The 16,848-nt window shown below is 39.0% G+C and overlaps 1 protein-coding gene across 1 annotated transcript in view; it reads right to left on the bottom strand.

Annotated features, from left to right (window-relative positions):
• SNTG2 (syntrophin gamma 2) overlaps positions 1-16,265 on the bottom strand; it is a 410,686-nt gene extending 394,421 nt beyond the window's left edge. The window contains exon 1 of the mRNA XM_075269112.1: positions 15,977-16,265. Coding sequence (XP_075125213.1) covers positions 15,977-16,045 — 69 coding nt within the window. The 5' untranslated portion in view covers positions 16,046-16,265. The remainder of the gene's footprint in view (positions 1-15,976) is intronic.
• Between the last annotated feature and the right edge of the window lie 583 nt (positions 16,266-16,848).

Here is a 16,848-nt window from a genome sequence, read left to right as displayed (position 1 = left end):
TCAAAAATTGTCACTCACTCTTTCTAATATTAAAGAGAAATATAGTGACATAATGATTTTGGAGATTATGTAATATACTATAAAGAAGACTTGTCAGTAAAGATAAAGGAAGAGAAAATGTTCATGATGTGTATTTAGGAAAGTAAGATTTTTTTAAGTAGATTGTGAGCCCCATATAGGGCTCACAATCTACATTATTCTCTATCAGTAGGTCTTTGGAGTATGGGAGGAAATCCACGCAAATATGTGGAGAACATACAAACTCCTGGCAGACGTTGTTCTTGACAAGATTCGAACCCAGGACTCCAGCACTGCAAGGCTAACCACTGAGCCACCGTGTTGACCCAGTGAAAGTAACAGTTTCCATACTTAGGATACAGCTCTGAATTTTGGCTATATATACCCATATACTTCACAATACTGAACACAAATAATTATCACTTACATGGGTCCAAATACCCAATAGGGCTCACGATTTTATTTTCCTCAAAACATAGTAGGGTGAAGAAACAGGGCAGAATGTTTTTGGGGTATGGAGAAAATATGGTGAAATACGTGAGAAAGAACAGAAAGATTACATTTGGTTAAGGAGTCCAATTTCTTAGGCACCAGTTCAATACAATATGGCAACACGCCAACAAAGCCAGGTTGCAATTCACAAAATAACCACTGGGGTACAGAGATTCATATACGGTAGTTATCTCATGAAAGAGTATCTCACAATCTTGATATTTTGAGAAGTTGGTAATCGCATACCCCTCATCTTGAGATATAAATGTATCCACCCTAAAATCAGCTTTAATTTGGTCAAGGAGCCAAATTTCTCATGAGACCAGACCAATTCAATAGATAATCTTGAAATCATAAAAAGGCACATTTAGAGACTACACATAAACATATACAGTGGTATAGAATATAAGATAGTACAGCTCTGAGCTGTTCACTATCTATTGACATATTGTGTCTCGAGATGTCTAGCCAAGAAGGACATAGTCACAAGCTACATACAGATGTTGATCTTGGTTTGATTAGAACCAAGGACCATGAAACTATAAGGTAAGGCGTTATTCACATGAACCCTGCTCTCTACTGTGAGATGAGCAATCCTGGTATATGGCGGTAGACGGGGACTGCCAACTGGACAGTGCAGACCCTTGTTAAACTATTGGGTACTGAATTCCCCATTCCCCCATAGATTGTAAGCCCTCTACCCCACCATGCCAGTCGGTCACTGCTAGTATTATATCTACCTGTATATTCTGTGTACTGTATGTAACCCCCAAATGTAAAGCACCATGGAATTAATGCTGCTATATAAATAAATAATAATAATAATAATGTAACCGCATGGATTGATCAGGAAAATCCAATGTCGCCACTAAGGCCTGCGAGTGAGCTTCAGCAATAACATGTATCATACCGACATCATTATGCTTTCATAGTGTCATAATGTTGACAAGCGCAGAAGCACAAAGATGCCCAGAACAGGTAAGTAAATGTGACTATAACTGTTTGCTATTTTCCACATCAAATTTTCACTGTTCCTGCAGCGCCTCTACAGGATAAATAAAGAATTGCACAATATTTATTGCATAATGTTCAAAAAGAAAATTATTGTTTTAGAATCTCTCTGCTCAATCCAAAAATGAATTGTGACCACATTTAATAAGGACCCCTACCATGAGCTAAGGATTGTCTAATTGTACAGTATGCAAATTAATTTTATAAACCAAATCCTCCACCATATATAGCACGCATCCATTCAGCATACCTACACGCCGGTATGCTATGTATAGAGTTCAGTGTAGTGCTGGTTGTTTTTTCAGGTCAAACACTAGTCACTGGAGATACACTATCTATGGGGAATGGCAGGTCAGCATTCATTGACACGTTTCCTAATGTTTGATAGGCAAATATACTCTAGTCCTTGCATTAATACACTGTCAGATGTGCCGGAGCCAATGGTGAGCACAGAGATGTCATTCACTGTACAGATCAATGATAGCTATTTTCACAGTGTTTAAGCTACAGAGATCACAGCTTGATGTGTCTTTACCGTCAGTGCTATAGCATTGTTCTTGTGTAAGAGCCAGGGCAAGGTCTTCATACATTCTTACAAGCTTTACCGACATAAGAATGAAAAAAACACTATTCAGATACTGTAACAGCTATGATGGACAGTCACATTCCAATAATCTGATGGCCGAGGACTGAAACTGGAGCCCTTGTCTGTATTGTTCGCTAGTACTAAACTATAGATGCCATTCCTTCTTACATAAAGAAAAATTGCACCCAATTTTTTTTTATATTACTGAGATTTCCCATGGTGAAGGGGTTAATGATATTGGCACTGTGGCTTTGCATTGCTGGAGTCCTGGGTTCAAATGCTGCCAAGGACAACATCTGCAAGGAGTTTGTTCTCCCCATGTTTACATGGATCTCCACCCATATTTCAAAGACATACTGATAGGAAACAAATTACATTGTGATCCCTGTTTGGGGCTCACAATCTACATACAAAAAAAAGCAACTGTTGAAAAGATTCGATCATTGGATTTTATTTCATTTAAAGGGGTTGTCCAGGATATGGAACATCTCATGGGATGGTCGGGGTAGGAATAAAAGACACCTTTCCTTCGTGTGGGGGGATCACACCTGGAAACCATGAGGTTTGCATGATCACTCATCGGCCTTATCTTTCACTAACATATGGAATACCCCTTTAAATGAACTACTAACCATTACAATGCTACTGGTCACTACTGGAAAAACATTTAGTTCATTTTCGTTCATACATTTGAGCGGCACATGTTTAGCTGGGTTACAGATGGTGAATAGTTGGATAAATATCAAGGTGATTTATTAAAGGGGTTATTATAGGCAATTACATTTTTGGCAGTGTACACTTAATAAATATACTGATCTCCTGCCGTGCCCATTCATAGATTTGCAAAGAGCAGTGTCCAATGTAGCTCGGGGTTACGTATCTGACTTTGACCTGCGCTGGAGTCTTCTTTTGGAGACTTTGCCACAGAAACCACCAACAATTGAAAGAGAAAAATGTCCTGGACACAGGACTTTTCTCTCCAGTGGTTTTAGCCAGCACACCCCATTATAGTCAATGGGGTCTCCCGATGTGCATGCTTAACCACCAAAACATTGGTCTGTCTCCAGGGCCATAACTTGAGTGGGTGTAGAGGGTGCAGTTGAACCAGGGTCCAGGTGCGTTAGGGAGTCCATAAGCACTGGCATCAGTATTGAGATTGCAGCTTCCATCTGGCCCATAAACCAAGGAGACCCACAGATTCCCCTAACCACACTAAGGTGGATTAAAGGGATTCTACCATTAAAAAACTATTTTTTCTAGGTAACACGTCGGAATAGCCTTTAGAAAGGCTATTCGTCTCCTACCTCTGGAAGTGATCTCTGCCGCGCCGTTCGTTCGAAATACCGGTTTGTTCCGGTATGCTAATTAGTTCTCTCGCAGCGATGGGGGCGTCCCCCAGCACAGGAGATGTGATGAGGGCGTCCCCATTGCTGCTCGAAAACCGACTCCAGCGCCGCCTCCATCTTCTTCTGCATCCTCCCCTTCCTTCTTCGGCTTGACGTCGGACGCCTGCGTAGTACGCTCTGTTCGGCGAACTTCGCCGAACGTACTGCGCATGCCCACGGCCATAGTGCAGACACCGCAATTTCGCGCAGTTCGCCGAACAGAGCGTACTGCGCAGGCGTCCAATGTCAAGCCGAAGAAGGAAAGGAAGGATGCAGAAGAAGATAAAGGCAGTGCTGGAGTCGGTTCTGGAGCAGCAATGGGGACGCCACCATCGCATTTCCTACGCTGGGGCCCTCCCCCATCGCTGCGAAAGAACTAATTAGCATACCAGTATTTCAAACGAACGGCGCGGCAGAGATCACTTCCAAAGGTAGGAGAGGAATAGCCTTTCTAAAGGCTATTCCGATGTGTTACCTAGAAAAAAAAGTTTTTTTAATGGTAGAATCCCTTTAAACTCCTTAGCTTAGCTTAGATCACTATCAAGAATTCACTGTAGGGATGAGGTAGGGGGCCCCGGACAAAAGATTGCAGCGGGACCCACAAGACTTTAGTTACGCCACTGTCTGTCTCTTCGTTGTTTGGGTCGATGGAGATCCCAGCGCAGTTATGAACGTAGCCTTAGCTGTACTTTATATACAAGCAGCAAGGGTAGAGCAGGACTGATCACATGACCCTGAGTCAGCTTATCAGAAGCAGAGTGCAGAAACTGTAAGTCTATGAACTGGCATGACTGGGGGTCATTACGTATATTAACTGTACCTACTATACCTGGCCAAAATTGTAATTTCCTGGGATCACACGGTGGCTCAGTGGTTAGCACTGCAGCCTTGCAGCGCTGGAGTCCTGGTGTTCAAAAAACCATCTGCAAGGAGTTTGTATGTTCTCCCCGTGTTTGCATGGATTACCATTCCATATGCCAAAAAGGCATACTGATAGGGGAAAAAATGTACATTATGAGATCTATGTAGGGCTCACAATCTAGATAAAAAAAAAAAAAAAAATTGTAATTGTAACCCCTTTAAGACTAGCAATTTATACACCAATTTTAGTTAAAGCCCATTGGATTAATATGAGCCAAATATCTAATAACATGGTTTATGCTTTTTAATAAATTTGGCACGTCTTCTGGCAGTCAGGGCAGTCATCTATTCCAACTTTCAGATTCCAGTTTCCAGAACATAATACAATATATCCGTCAGGCTGTGGCCGGCTACCACAAATTTTTTTGCGGACTTATCTCAGCATGTCAATTATACTGACGGTAACGCCTGCAGTTTCACTATAGATATAATGGAATCAGATAGTCCACAGAGGAAACCTTTCCAGGGCTGCGGGAAAAACCAGGACGCTTTGCCGTTGCGGTTTTGTCGCAGCCTGCCATGTGAGCTCTTAGCCTAAGGAATGTAAAGATTGGCACAATATGAATAAAAATAAAATATAAAATTTCACATTACTACATAGTAAAGCTTCTATAGAAAGCGGTGAGAAAAATCCCTTCACTTTCCATCCCTTATATCTATGGGATATTTTGCATCTGTGCTCATTTTTATATGTTTTTGAAAACTGCAGATAATTTCCTAATTTGCATAATTCCATAAGTAATCATTAAGGCCATGCATTGTTATTAATTGCATAAAAGTTAATTAAAGATGGTAAAGAAAGACCTAATACAAGCTGGCAGCGAGAGATAAATCGCCGAGTGAGAATATACTTGTTTTCCTATCTTTCAGTTTTGGAGGCAATGCTAAAATTAATATTGACTTTTTTTCTGAGAACAACATTTACCGCTCACTCCGTAATTATTTAGTCATTTTTCATTTTTTTATTCTTGAAATTAATTATGAAACTTAATTTAGGACCATAAATTCCAGCTAAAATACTGAAGTCTGATTTTACTAGTCTCAGTGTTCCCCACGATCACCATCGCATGCCAGAATCTCTGTTGTAAAATCGCTGAAATTGGTGTTTTCTTCCGGCGGACGTTCCCGCCGTGTGTGACCGCAGAGGTCAATCAAGGGCCCACGGAAAGGAACATGGGACGTCGCTGTACGGCGGGGATTTCCAACATAAGCAGGACCGAACAGAGCTGGGAGACACCGGAGCACTGGGGACAGATGAGTAGGTTTTTTTAAATTTTTACTTTACTTTCCCCAGCCTAATATACAAAAAAAGTTACCCTGGACAGCCCCTTTAAGTGCCAAATTAACCTTTGCTACATCTGTACACAGAGGTGGCAGAGCTAACCCGAACTTCTGCAATTGGTTAAACTGCTGCAGCTAGATATCTTATCACATCATATATAAAAGAATGAAAAGTAAAAAAATAATTTCCCAATGACTTTTCATTGGTTATTGTTATTATATGTGATAAGCTATAACACTGCAGCAGTTTAATTAATTGCAGAAGTTCAGGTTAACTATGCTACATCTGTATATGTCTATTTAATTTCAGATACCACCAATACTGACTGAATATGGACACTTGCTTTACTGAAATGGATATACTGTACACAAGGGTCTATCTATCTATCTATCTATCTATCTATCTATCTATCTATCTATCTATCTATCTATCTATCCTGTACACTGCACTGTATCTATCTATCTATCTATCTATCTATCTATCTATCTATCTATCTATCTATCTACAGTATCTATCTATCTATCTATCTATCTATCTATCTATCTATCTATCTATCTATCTATCTATCTATCTATCTACAGTATCTATCTATCTATCTATCTATCTATCTATCTATCTATCTATCTATCTATCTATCTATCTATCTACAGTATCTATCTATCTATCTATCTATCTATCTATCTATCTATCTATCTATCTATCTCATATATATCTCTCTATCTCTACCATTATCTATCTATCTATCTATCTATCTATCTATCTATCTATCAACCTCTACCATGCAGTGTTTATTACGTAATTTTATACAGTTTTCTGGGGTGGAAAACACTTGCTGTTGGGGTCAGGGGGCTGAATTTCTGCTATGTATTATAGTACTGGTGGGGACTGACTGCGGCAAAGGATCCTGTGCTGCCCCCTACAGCCAGTCCCCGTTAATGCTATAAAATATAGCAGAGTTCTGTCTGCCTAACCATCCCTGCATCCCCTCAAGTGCTTGCACTGCACCCCAACAATGCTGCATCTACTGTACTGTACATTCATTGCTGGAATGCAAGCATCCAGTGTCTGCAATCCCTTCCTGCAGACCCTGTAGGTTTTTACATTTAAAGTGAAAGTGCAGGTAAGGCCGATGTTTATTGCTGCAGCCTATGTCACCAAATGGTTTTACAAGGTCTATTTCTATATGTCTGTGCATAAAGCCTGCCATTAAACCTACAATACAGTCCCCAAAGGATTTGTAGCGGAAAGTTCTGCACATCCAGAATGTGATTTAAAGGCATTGTCCAGATTTATCGGTGGGGGCCCCCATGCAGATCTCTGTATGAGGCCACTTCTGACACCTGTACTATACGTATCACAAAGCCAGGTCAGCTATAGCTGATCTGTCAGAGCCTAAGAGATCTCATTGACTATAATGAGGTCCGTCGGGTGTCCATCGGATGTCCGTATTTTTCAAGTGAAATCACAAAGTTGGGCTTGCAGGACATTTTCATCCGGTGATTTTAGGTGGATTTGCGCCAGACGGACACCCGATGTAGATGTGAATCAGCCTAATATATAGGATTCTTATTTTATATAGTTAAAGGGAAAAGTACAGTCGACTGCACTTTTCAACACACTGGAGACAAATGTATATTGATGTATACCAGTCTGGTTAATGATAGTCAATGGGTATATTAGAAAGACAGTTACAGCCATCTTCAACTTGACACTGATAACTTGCTGCACTGTGATAACTTGTAATAAAAGCCATTAAAAGCAATGGAGAAAAGTTGAACTACATTAATTTGCAACTATTTATTTAACCCATTAAAAGTCCTGTTAAACTTGGTTACATCTATTTAAAATATATCAGTGAAATTTCTTAGTATACAGAATATGGACGTGTGCACACTGAACTCAAAGAGAACCTTTTACGTCCTCTGACATTGACGGTAATATATACTACTAGTGCACTGAATTCACAGCCAGAACGCGCCTCTGTGCCAGAAATATTGGTGCCGTCAGTTTCGGCACAGATATCCCTCCCTGCTAGAAGGGTGGCCTTATAGCCTACCCTCATCACTGGGCTGTGAGTAACACGCCCCTAACAGTACTCTTCCATAGCCTTGTACAGTCAGGGGATAGGCCATAAAAAATACCCCTTTAACTTGTTGGCTCATATATAGGTATGTCCATCAATGAGAACGGGTAAGGGAGGACACACCGGTACCTTGCTAGGGAATTCTGAGTTAACAACAAGAAGTCTCATATTCACAATTCTTATATTCTGGCCTGCGTTCAGAGCCGATAACTAGAAGACAGGACATACTTTTGAATAGTTGATGTGTAATGTTTCATCTCCTCTGTGGTGGACCTACAAGAAAATTGAACACTATGAGAATTCCCCAAATATACAGCTAATATGGTTGCCATCTTTCGAGCAAAGTCTCCTGTTCAGGATCCTTTAATTTTGACCTGAGGGTCAGAGCCGATATCTAGAAGACAGGACATTCATTTGAATAGTCGATGTGTAATGTTTCATCTATGGGAAAATTACTACACTTACTAGCAGAATTCCCAAAATATACAGCTAAAACAGCTGCCATCTTCCTCTTTGGAGCAACGACATTGCCTTTGTTGCACCAAAGAATTATGCTGCATTATGACAAAAAAAAAGCAATATCTCGGCAATGGAGGCTCCGATTCACAAGGGGAAAACAGTATTAGATTCAGGTGACCCTAACCTATCCATCTATGGGGTTTGGTTGATATGCCGGTTCTGGGGACAGACTCCCTTTAAACTAGTGGACAGACCTTGACCTTTATCTGATGTTAAAATGGCTACAAATTGCACTATGCATTTTTGAAGTGAATGCATATTTATGGTTCCTTTCTTGCAGAACTATATAGATCCTATTCCTTCTTCTCCGCCATTAGACAAATGAGGGTCACTAACCAATGATGAATTATAATGAAGTTTACAGAGCTATTTCAGACTAGAAAGTGGGGACAAAGAATAAAGATGAGGTGGTAGTGAATCATCTAAAGAAATTATACAATAGGTTCCCAAGGGCTTCATAAATCACCCGAGTCCGGCCTCTGCTGCTAAGAAATAAACAATTTTCAAAGGTCATTTGAGAATTTCGATGGAAGAACGGGCACTGTACAGAGTGTAGCCTATCCATCTTAGTACGAGAAGTAGTTGGGGAACAATCACGTCGTAATGAGAACGTAATACCTTAGAAATGGCAGATTTTTTTTTAGAGTATTGTGAAAAGTTATTTTAAAGGAATTCATCAATGCTTTTCATTCAGATTGTGGAGTTACGAGATGTAAATTATACACTAGACTTCTATTGCTGGAAAAGCTTTTTTTTTACACATGGGAGCAATTCAGATATTTCCTAGCGGTTGCTCTCCCTGGTGCGTCTGCAAAATATAGGTAATGGGAAAATTCTGCAGTATAAGAGAATTTGTCATACAAGTTTTTTATATTTTACATATTCGTGGTCTTTTGTTGGCTTTCTGTGAATACATTACATGGTATACAACTATAGATATGTAATGGCAAACACGATAGAATGAGTCCACAGCCTGTCACATAGAATAAATGGCGATGCACGGACCAGTCCCCCGGACCGGGACAGAAAAACATATGCAAAAAAACGGAAATTAGTCCAGCACCACACGCATATAATATGCTAAAACATAGCTTTTAATCGAAAAAAGTAAAACAACATGAAGGAGGATACAGAAAAACTACACAATGTCCTTTAAATCCCAAACATATTCATAAAAAAATCAGATAAATGGAAAAAAAAAAAAAAAAAAGGCATGACTGTGATATTAGAATGGAACGAACCACGTCCTTGTTCACATGATGAGAGCTGACGCGTTTCGAGATGTTAATCTCTTAGTCGTAGCCATACTAAATGAGACGAAAACTTGAGCTTAAGTAAACGGCCCACCTATACATAATTACCCCATAATCAACAACACCTGATTCATGAACTCCCGGACTCAATGTGTATATATATATATATACAAAAAAACACACAAGGGAAAACCCAAACATATAAACAGATAAACACACACAATGTTTAAAATCTTATGTTACATTAAAAACCAACAAAATATAAACAACTGAAAAATGATGTTCCAAATAATCCAATCTCAGCAGTCATTGTCTTATATTGTATTATTGACACAAAGAGAAAAGAAAAGATACCCGGATAAACAGGTAAGTATAATATATTGTGTCCCTTCCCTGTGGTGGAGGGCCAAGGACTATATACACATTGAGTCCGGGAGTTCATGAATCAGGTGTTGTTGATTATGGGGTAATTATGTATAGGTGGGCCGTTTACTTAAGCTCAAGTTTTCGTCTCATTTAGTATGGCTACGACTAAGAGATTAACATCTCGAAACGCGTCAGCTCTCATCATGTGAACAAGGACGTGGTTCGTTCCATTCTAATATCACAGTCATGCCTTTTTTTTTTTTTTCCATTTATCTGATTTTTTTATGAATATGTTTGGGATTTAAAGGACATTGTGTAGTTTTTCTGTATCCTCCTTCATGTTGTTTTACTTTTTTCGATTAAAAGCTATGTTTTAGCATATTATATGCGTGTGGTGCTGGACTAATTTCCGTTTTTTTGCATAGATATGTAATACAAAGCCAAGGGTAAAAATAAATAATTTGCATGTCCCCGCCCAATATCCCAGAGTAAGGATTTGGTTTTTTAGTGTTTGACATGTGCTTGAAATAAGCGTGTACACTGTATGTTGTATGATATAAAGACATTGCCTTTGTCCAGATTGCTTGGTTCAGGAGTCTTTTGGGTTAAATTTGACTCTCCATAATCTAAACTTGTTGTGTGCCTAAGCATGTAATAGACAATTCATTAAAGGAACGTTATAATACACTTTGTTCTGTCTTGTGCTTGGTCTAAAGGGTTTTTGCATGGCATGGGAACCCAACTCTCTGGGAGACTGACTCTCATTGAGATCCAGTTGGGTAGGGACTCTTTGTGAAAAAGTCTGCAAATCAGTCTTCCTCCAGAAAGTGTAAAACTGGAGATTGATACACAGGATAGTTACCTATAGGTGGCACTAGAAAGACATTGACAATATCACATTGGATCTAGTGACTTGGTGTTGAGTCTCTGCAGAGCTTTGCAGTTCAGTATAGTGAGAATATAGTATATAGCAGTTGTATAATATTATCTGTGCATGGAACTGGCTTTCCTCCAAAAGGAAGAAACTGTCCTCTCTATTGCCACCTCTTGCTTGTTATCCTGTTACGCAATGTCAGACCCATAAAATAAGCTATATGGCTACACAGATGACTTTCTTTGATGGAGAACTTCATTGCCTGTAAGACTCCTTTCACCAGCTGGATTTCCTTATGAGAAACCATAGACTCCTTTAACTCCAGAGTTGCATCTTATCCAGCCAACCAGTACAAGTGAGGAGTAAGAGGAAAAAAACTGATTTCTACAGGATTCTGGTCTGATTTGGTTAAAACACCCAATTGTCACAAGACTTACAGGTTGGCTATCTATTTTATGCTTTCATATGTATTGCTAAAGTTTCTTTGAACTTGACCAACTTTCCACCCCAGAAACTCACTTACCAAGGGCCCCATTATCTGAAAATTGCCAAGGATTTTCATCTTCCCTAATTGTGATAGCATCAATGATTCGGTGGTGTTATAGTGGGATGACCTATCACTTCACTTATACATAAATTGTTCCTTCTACTAGATTTCTAGCAGATGAAGTATTAACCTAGGCTAGCATTGGACTCTCCATCATTCAGGTTCCCCATGGGACACCCATAGACCCCGTAGACTATAATGGGTCTTGGCGGAGTCTCCGATACAGATGTGAACCTAGCCTTACAGATGTCAGGGTCACAACACCAGTGTGTAAGTACTGTCATGAACTAGGAGTTCTAAGACTTCACTCGGAAGATATTGAAGCGTAGCATTGGCCCATCTCCAGGTAAAAATTCAATTTCCGGAAGGATTTACTTATGAGTTATAAGAAGCTGAATATCGTATCACTGACAAACTGCAAGGAGAACTTAAAAAATGCCATGCATCCCATTATTGACAGCAGGTAAGACACGTTTTATAAGATATTTTTAGCAGCCTCGAAGCATCTCTACATGTTCTCAAACACGTTACAGATTAACGTTAACCTGATAACTTACAGCAAGTCAAGTTAAATTTTGCTGGAACTGTTCATCTAACCAATTAGGAGTCAAGTTAAACTTTGCTACCACTGTACCATATGTCATTTACTAATATAGTTGACATAGTGTAGTTCTATTCCAGTACAGTATGTGACATGATAAATGGCATTCAGCCTATAGATTCACACTGAGGTTCAGAATTAGATAGATATTAAATCTGGAGAAATAATATAGTTTATCTGGACAGATATGGTTTATGATGTATAAATGGAAAATGAAATGAACCAAATCTCTGGAGACAGAACGCTGAGATATCCTGAATCCGGTTATTTACCGGTTGAGGTTTTGCAGTATCACAGAATAATGTGGACTTTAGCACGGCTGGTTGCCACATTTTAGTCCAAATAAATATAACTAGCCTACGATTAGAAGATTTCTGTTTTCTTCAACATATTGTAAGATTTTTGCATTTTTTGAGATATTGCTCTTCCTCCAGTCTTTGTGCCACACACACATTACTGAGCACTGGGTACCTAGGCATCATTGGTTCTCCTTCGTTAGATACCCCACAAGACCTTTTGGAGATGCTCCAACCCAGTTGTCTAGCCATTACAATTTTGCTCCTGAGCATTCGGTACCTAGGCATCACCAATGTCCTTCGTTGGATACCTAACAAGACCTTTTAGAGAAGCCCAACCCAGTTGTCTAGCCATTACAGTTCGGCTCCGTATGCTTGTCCATTTTCCTGCTTGCAACAGATTAACTTTAAAGGAGAACTTTCACCACTTCTATCAACTCCACATCCGTCAGTAAGTGCAGCTCCACTGATTCCGGCACAGTTAGAATTTTTTTCTAAGCCCCCCGCCATTCCTGAGCAATCAATGCTGTTATTTTTATAGTATTTATCCTCTCCACTTTCTAGTGAGTGGTACTTGTCTTTTTGCTCTAACTCAGGACCGCCCACTTGACAGTTGAGTTCTTAATTATTACATAGATGGCCAGTTGCTCAGAATTGGCTACGAATAGAGAAAAAAATTCTATCTGCTTCACAATTAGTGAAGTGGGACCTTTTGTTGGAAGCAAAGAGTTGGATTTTTGGGAGGTGGTGAAAGGTCTTCTTTAAAGTGTGTAAGAGGGGTGTATGGTGTAAATTTTGGTAATATACTTTATTAACCTATTTTATTTATACACACTGTGTATTACCATTCTATTCACATATGCAGTTGTCAGACATCTGTATCTCCAGTTTTTTAACAAGCTGGAACAGCAGTTCTGGTGTCATATGAAAGCTACCCTGTTTTCCCAAAAATAAGACAGTGTCTTATTATGTAGCGGCTGGAGCGGGGGACAATTGGGGGACAATCTTAGCGGAGCGCCAGCATGACTGCTGGTTGTAGGTGGTCCAGGAGGTGAAGGGGCAATGTCTTATTTTCGGGGAAACAGGGTAGGAGTCTCTTCTAACCATATAAATTGAGATATCACTAGTTAAAGAATTAAAATAGGTTAATAAAGTATATTACAAAAATGGTCACCTCTACACAGTAGTAAAAAAAAGAAGAAGTCATATGGCACTTAAGCTTTAAGAAGTGACTGCTACCTAACATATAAGATAATAAATGCTATACTGTACACTTCACCTTTTAGTGGTTTTAATGTTATGGCTGAGTGGTATAAATAAAGCTCCATGAACCGGTCACGAACCAAGATGGATATAAAGTGCAGGCACCCGAAATGGGAACATGGTGGAGTGGATATATCTGTGACTACTCTGTCCTTGTGAAGGACAGCCTATGATAGGAGAGGTGTTATAGACAGGTGAGTGTCACATTAACCTATGCTTCTATATGAGGCAGCTCATATTTTAAAGCCATAAACCATATGCTAGACAGGGGAATGGAGCCATTAAGGTGAAATAAATACCTCTGAGATATTACACAAGGTCTAGTAATGAGGATACGGATAAACTGAGATCCTTGTGGGACCACATTGGTTTCATGAGAGTTATATAGCATGTGATATTCTGGAAAACTTGAACGGTAATTTTCTTGGAAAGTTTCTGTTCTGCATCTATACTGCCTTGGCATTTACCTCCAGATGGAGAGATACAGTATATATATATATATATATATATATATATATATATATATATATATATCTTTGCACATTAGGAGAACACATGGTCACCAGCAATAACACTTATTTACTCCAAAAATAAAATCCATATAAATGATATATACACGATTATCGAAGTAAAATGAGTAGTGGTTAAGAAACCTGTGAATATGCTAAGGTGAATATTTGGGGGCAAGAAGATCAACATAAAAAATGTGAGACTGTGTTCACATCTGCACTGGTCATGGAAGCAAAAACAGAAAAAGATGAGATGGAGATGTCATATGATGGACTGCAATGAGTTTTAATAAGGACCCTCATACTCCTTAAGAAACTGTGTTGTTTCCTGCTAAGATATACAACAGAGACTCTGAATGGAGACACCAATGCAAATGTGAACCTGTCATAGCATGTAAAACTTTACAGATGTTAGAAAAGAAACTGCCCACTAAATAAATGATACCTTATATACTGTGTTATATTTATATATGTAGATTATACAGTTCAAATTCAGGATGGATGGATGGATAGATAGATAGATAGATAGATAGATAGATAGATAGATAGATAGATAGATAGATAGATAGATAGATAGATAGATAGATAGATATTACATAGGGATAGATAGATTGATAGATGATAGATAGATAGATAGATAGATAGATAGATAGATAGATAGATGATACATAAATAAATGATATACATATAAACAGAACAATAGATAAATAGTTATTAGATAACTAGGTAGATATTGCATAGATAGATAAATAGATAGATAGATAGATAGATAGATAGATATAGAAAGAGATAGATAGACATAGAAAGAGATAGATAGATAGATAGATAGATAGATAGATAGATAGATAGATAGATGATTAGATGACTACATGATACACAGATAAACAGAAAGGGGTATTAGTAAATATGTATATTAGATAAACAGATATATATTCCATAGATAGATAGACATAGGTAAATAGATGGACATATATAGATGAAAACTATCAGTACATATTGATAACAGGTAGATACATTGATAGCATAACTATGTATTAGATAACTAAATAGGTATTGTGTAAATAGATCAATATATGTATATGACAGATATAGATAGATAGATAGATAGATAGATAGATAGATAGATAGATAGATAGATAGATACTACTATGGGTTTCTGAGATAAGAGTTGGCTGTAACTCATTATTATAATGTATTGTCTGAGAAAAAAAAAATCAGTTCCACATGACAACTCTTTTAACTCTGCTACATATCTATGACATATCTATTTCTATTACATAACTATTACATTTCTATTTCTATTACATTTCTATACATTTTTCTTTACATCCAATGACATCATTGACCATTACTGTTTCCTAGAGAAGTCAAGGAGTGATAAATGTGACCTAAGAGTTATTAGTCCAGTAATATTCTGTTATTGCTCCCATGCTTTCCTTGCTGTATAGTATAGAGGAGTCTGACATTAGTTGTGAGGGTCTTTACTATCCACTCTGATCTCAGGTCCATGAGACACAAGCATGGCTGCTCAGTACTTTTTACATTAGTACTGTCTGATCAGATAAGCCATCTATCTCTACACACCATCGCTCTCTATGTGAAGCTAAAGCCTCAGTCCTTGCATAAGTAAAGATACATGAAGCTGAAGGCGAGTGGATGTCATGATAATTCCTGACACCATTGAATCCTATGGGTCCTGGTCACTTATCTCCACAAAGTATGTGTGCAAGTAAATCTCAGTCACACAATGCTTCACAAACCTGATCACTTTGGACGTCTTACAGAATTGGGATGATGGACGTGAATATGGGTTAAAGCTAATAAGCCCTGTAATGACCCTGGTCAGTGATGGGAAAAGTGCGGGATGATGATGATGAGTGATGGGCAATGTAGGAGATATGTGTATGGATATGGGCGCCGGGGGTCATCTATGATAATAGGAAGATTAGGTAATGAGGAAAAGTACTTGCCCAAGTTGGTACAAACAGGCTGACCGGGCGCTCTAGTTGGGGTGGAAGCTGCTTCCCCGCAGCATTCATTTCCCATGCAGATGAATTCCTGTATGAAGTGATCTCGTATCAGTCATTTATTCCAAATGCCAAGCGCTCTGAGGCAGCTGGGAAGAGTAGGCAAGTTATCGGAATAGAGGCACCTTTTGTCTACGCTAACTAATCCATCACAGGACAGGAGTGTGTATGGAACAGCAGCCGGTAGCAGTATCAGCAGCGGGGACTCTAAAGCGTTATCACATCCAGAGAGTTCCCCACTGCTTCGCTCTCTCCCCTCCCTCCCGTACAGCTCAGCCTCTTTCTCTCACTCTGCTGCTGCTCGCTGTCATTTAGTAACATGTTCCTCCACCTGCTGGCTTATATGCACTTTATTCCACTCTTATTCACTTACCCCAGTGTGATTAGACAATTCCAATACTCATTTCCCTAAATACCCTGCAATGGGCCCATCATGGCAGAGCCCTACCAGCAGCGAAGAGGTTAAAGAGGAATTTCGAGGCTCCAAACATTTCACTTTTCATGGGGGGCTGAAAGCTTCTGAGATTTTTTTCTCTCTTGTAATAGTTTGCAATATGAAATTACTGAAATCTACGCTGCGATGGTCTCATGACTTATGTGATAAAAATACAGGCACTGGGTTATTATTGGTGCTGTCAGAGGATCTCGGCTCTGCTATGCAGAACTACTTGGCAGCATACTGGGATAGGAGACCACACATGGGAATTGTGCTAGACAGCTCCTGCAATGTAGTAGTCATCTTAATACTTATTTGTAGTACAAGCATGTATTTTATCACATAGTCAAGACATCGGAGTAGAAGACACTGTTAACAT

The sequence above is a fragment of the Leptodactylus fuscus genome, chromosome 3, assembly GCF_031893055.1.
Source record: "Leptodactylus fuscus isolate aLepFus1 chromosome 3, aLepFus1.hap2, whole genome shotgun sequence".
Lineage (NCBI taxonomy): Eukaryota > Metazoa > Chordata > Amphibia > Anura > Leptodactylidae > Leptodactylus > Leptodactylus fuscus.
The sequence above is the reverse complement of the archived record's forward strand: the minus strand, read 5'-3'. Positions and strand labels throughout refer to the sequence as shown.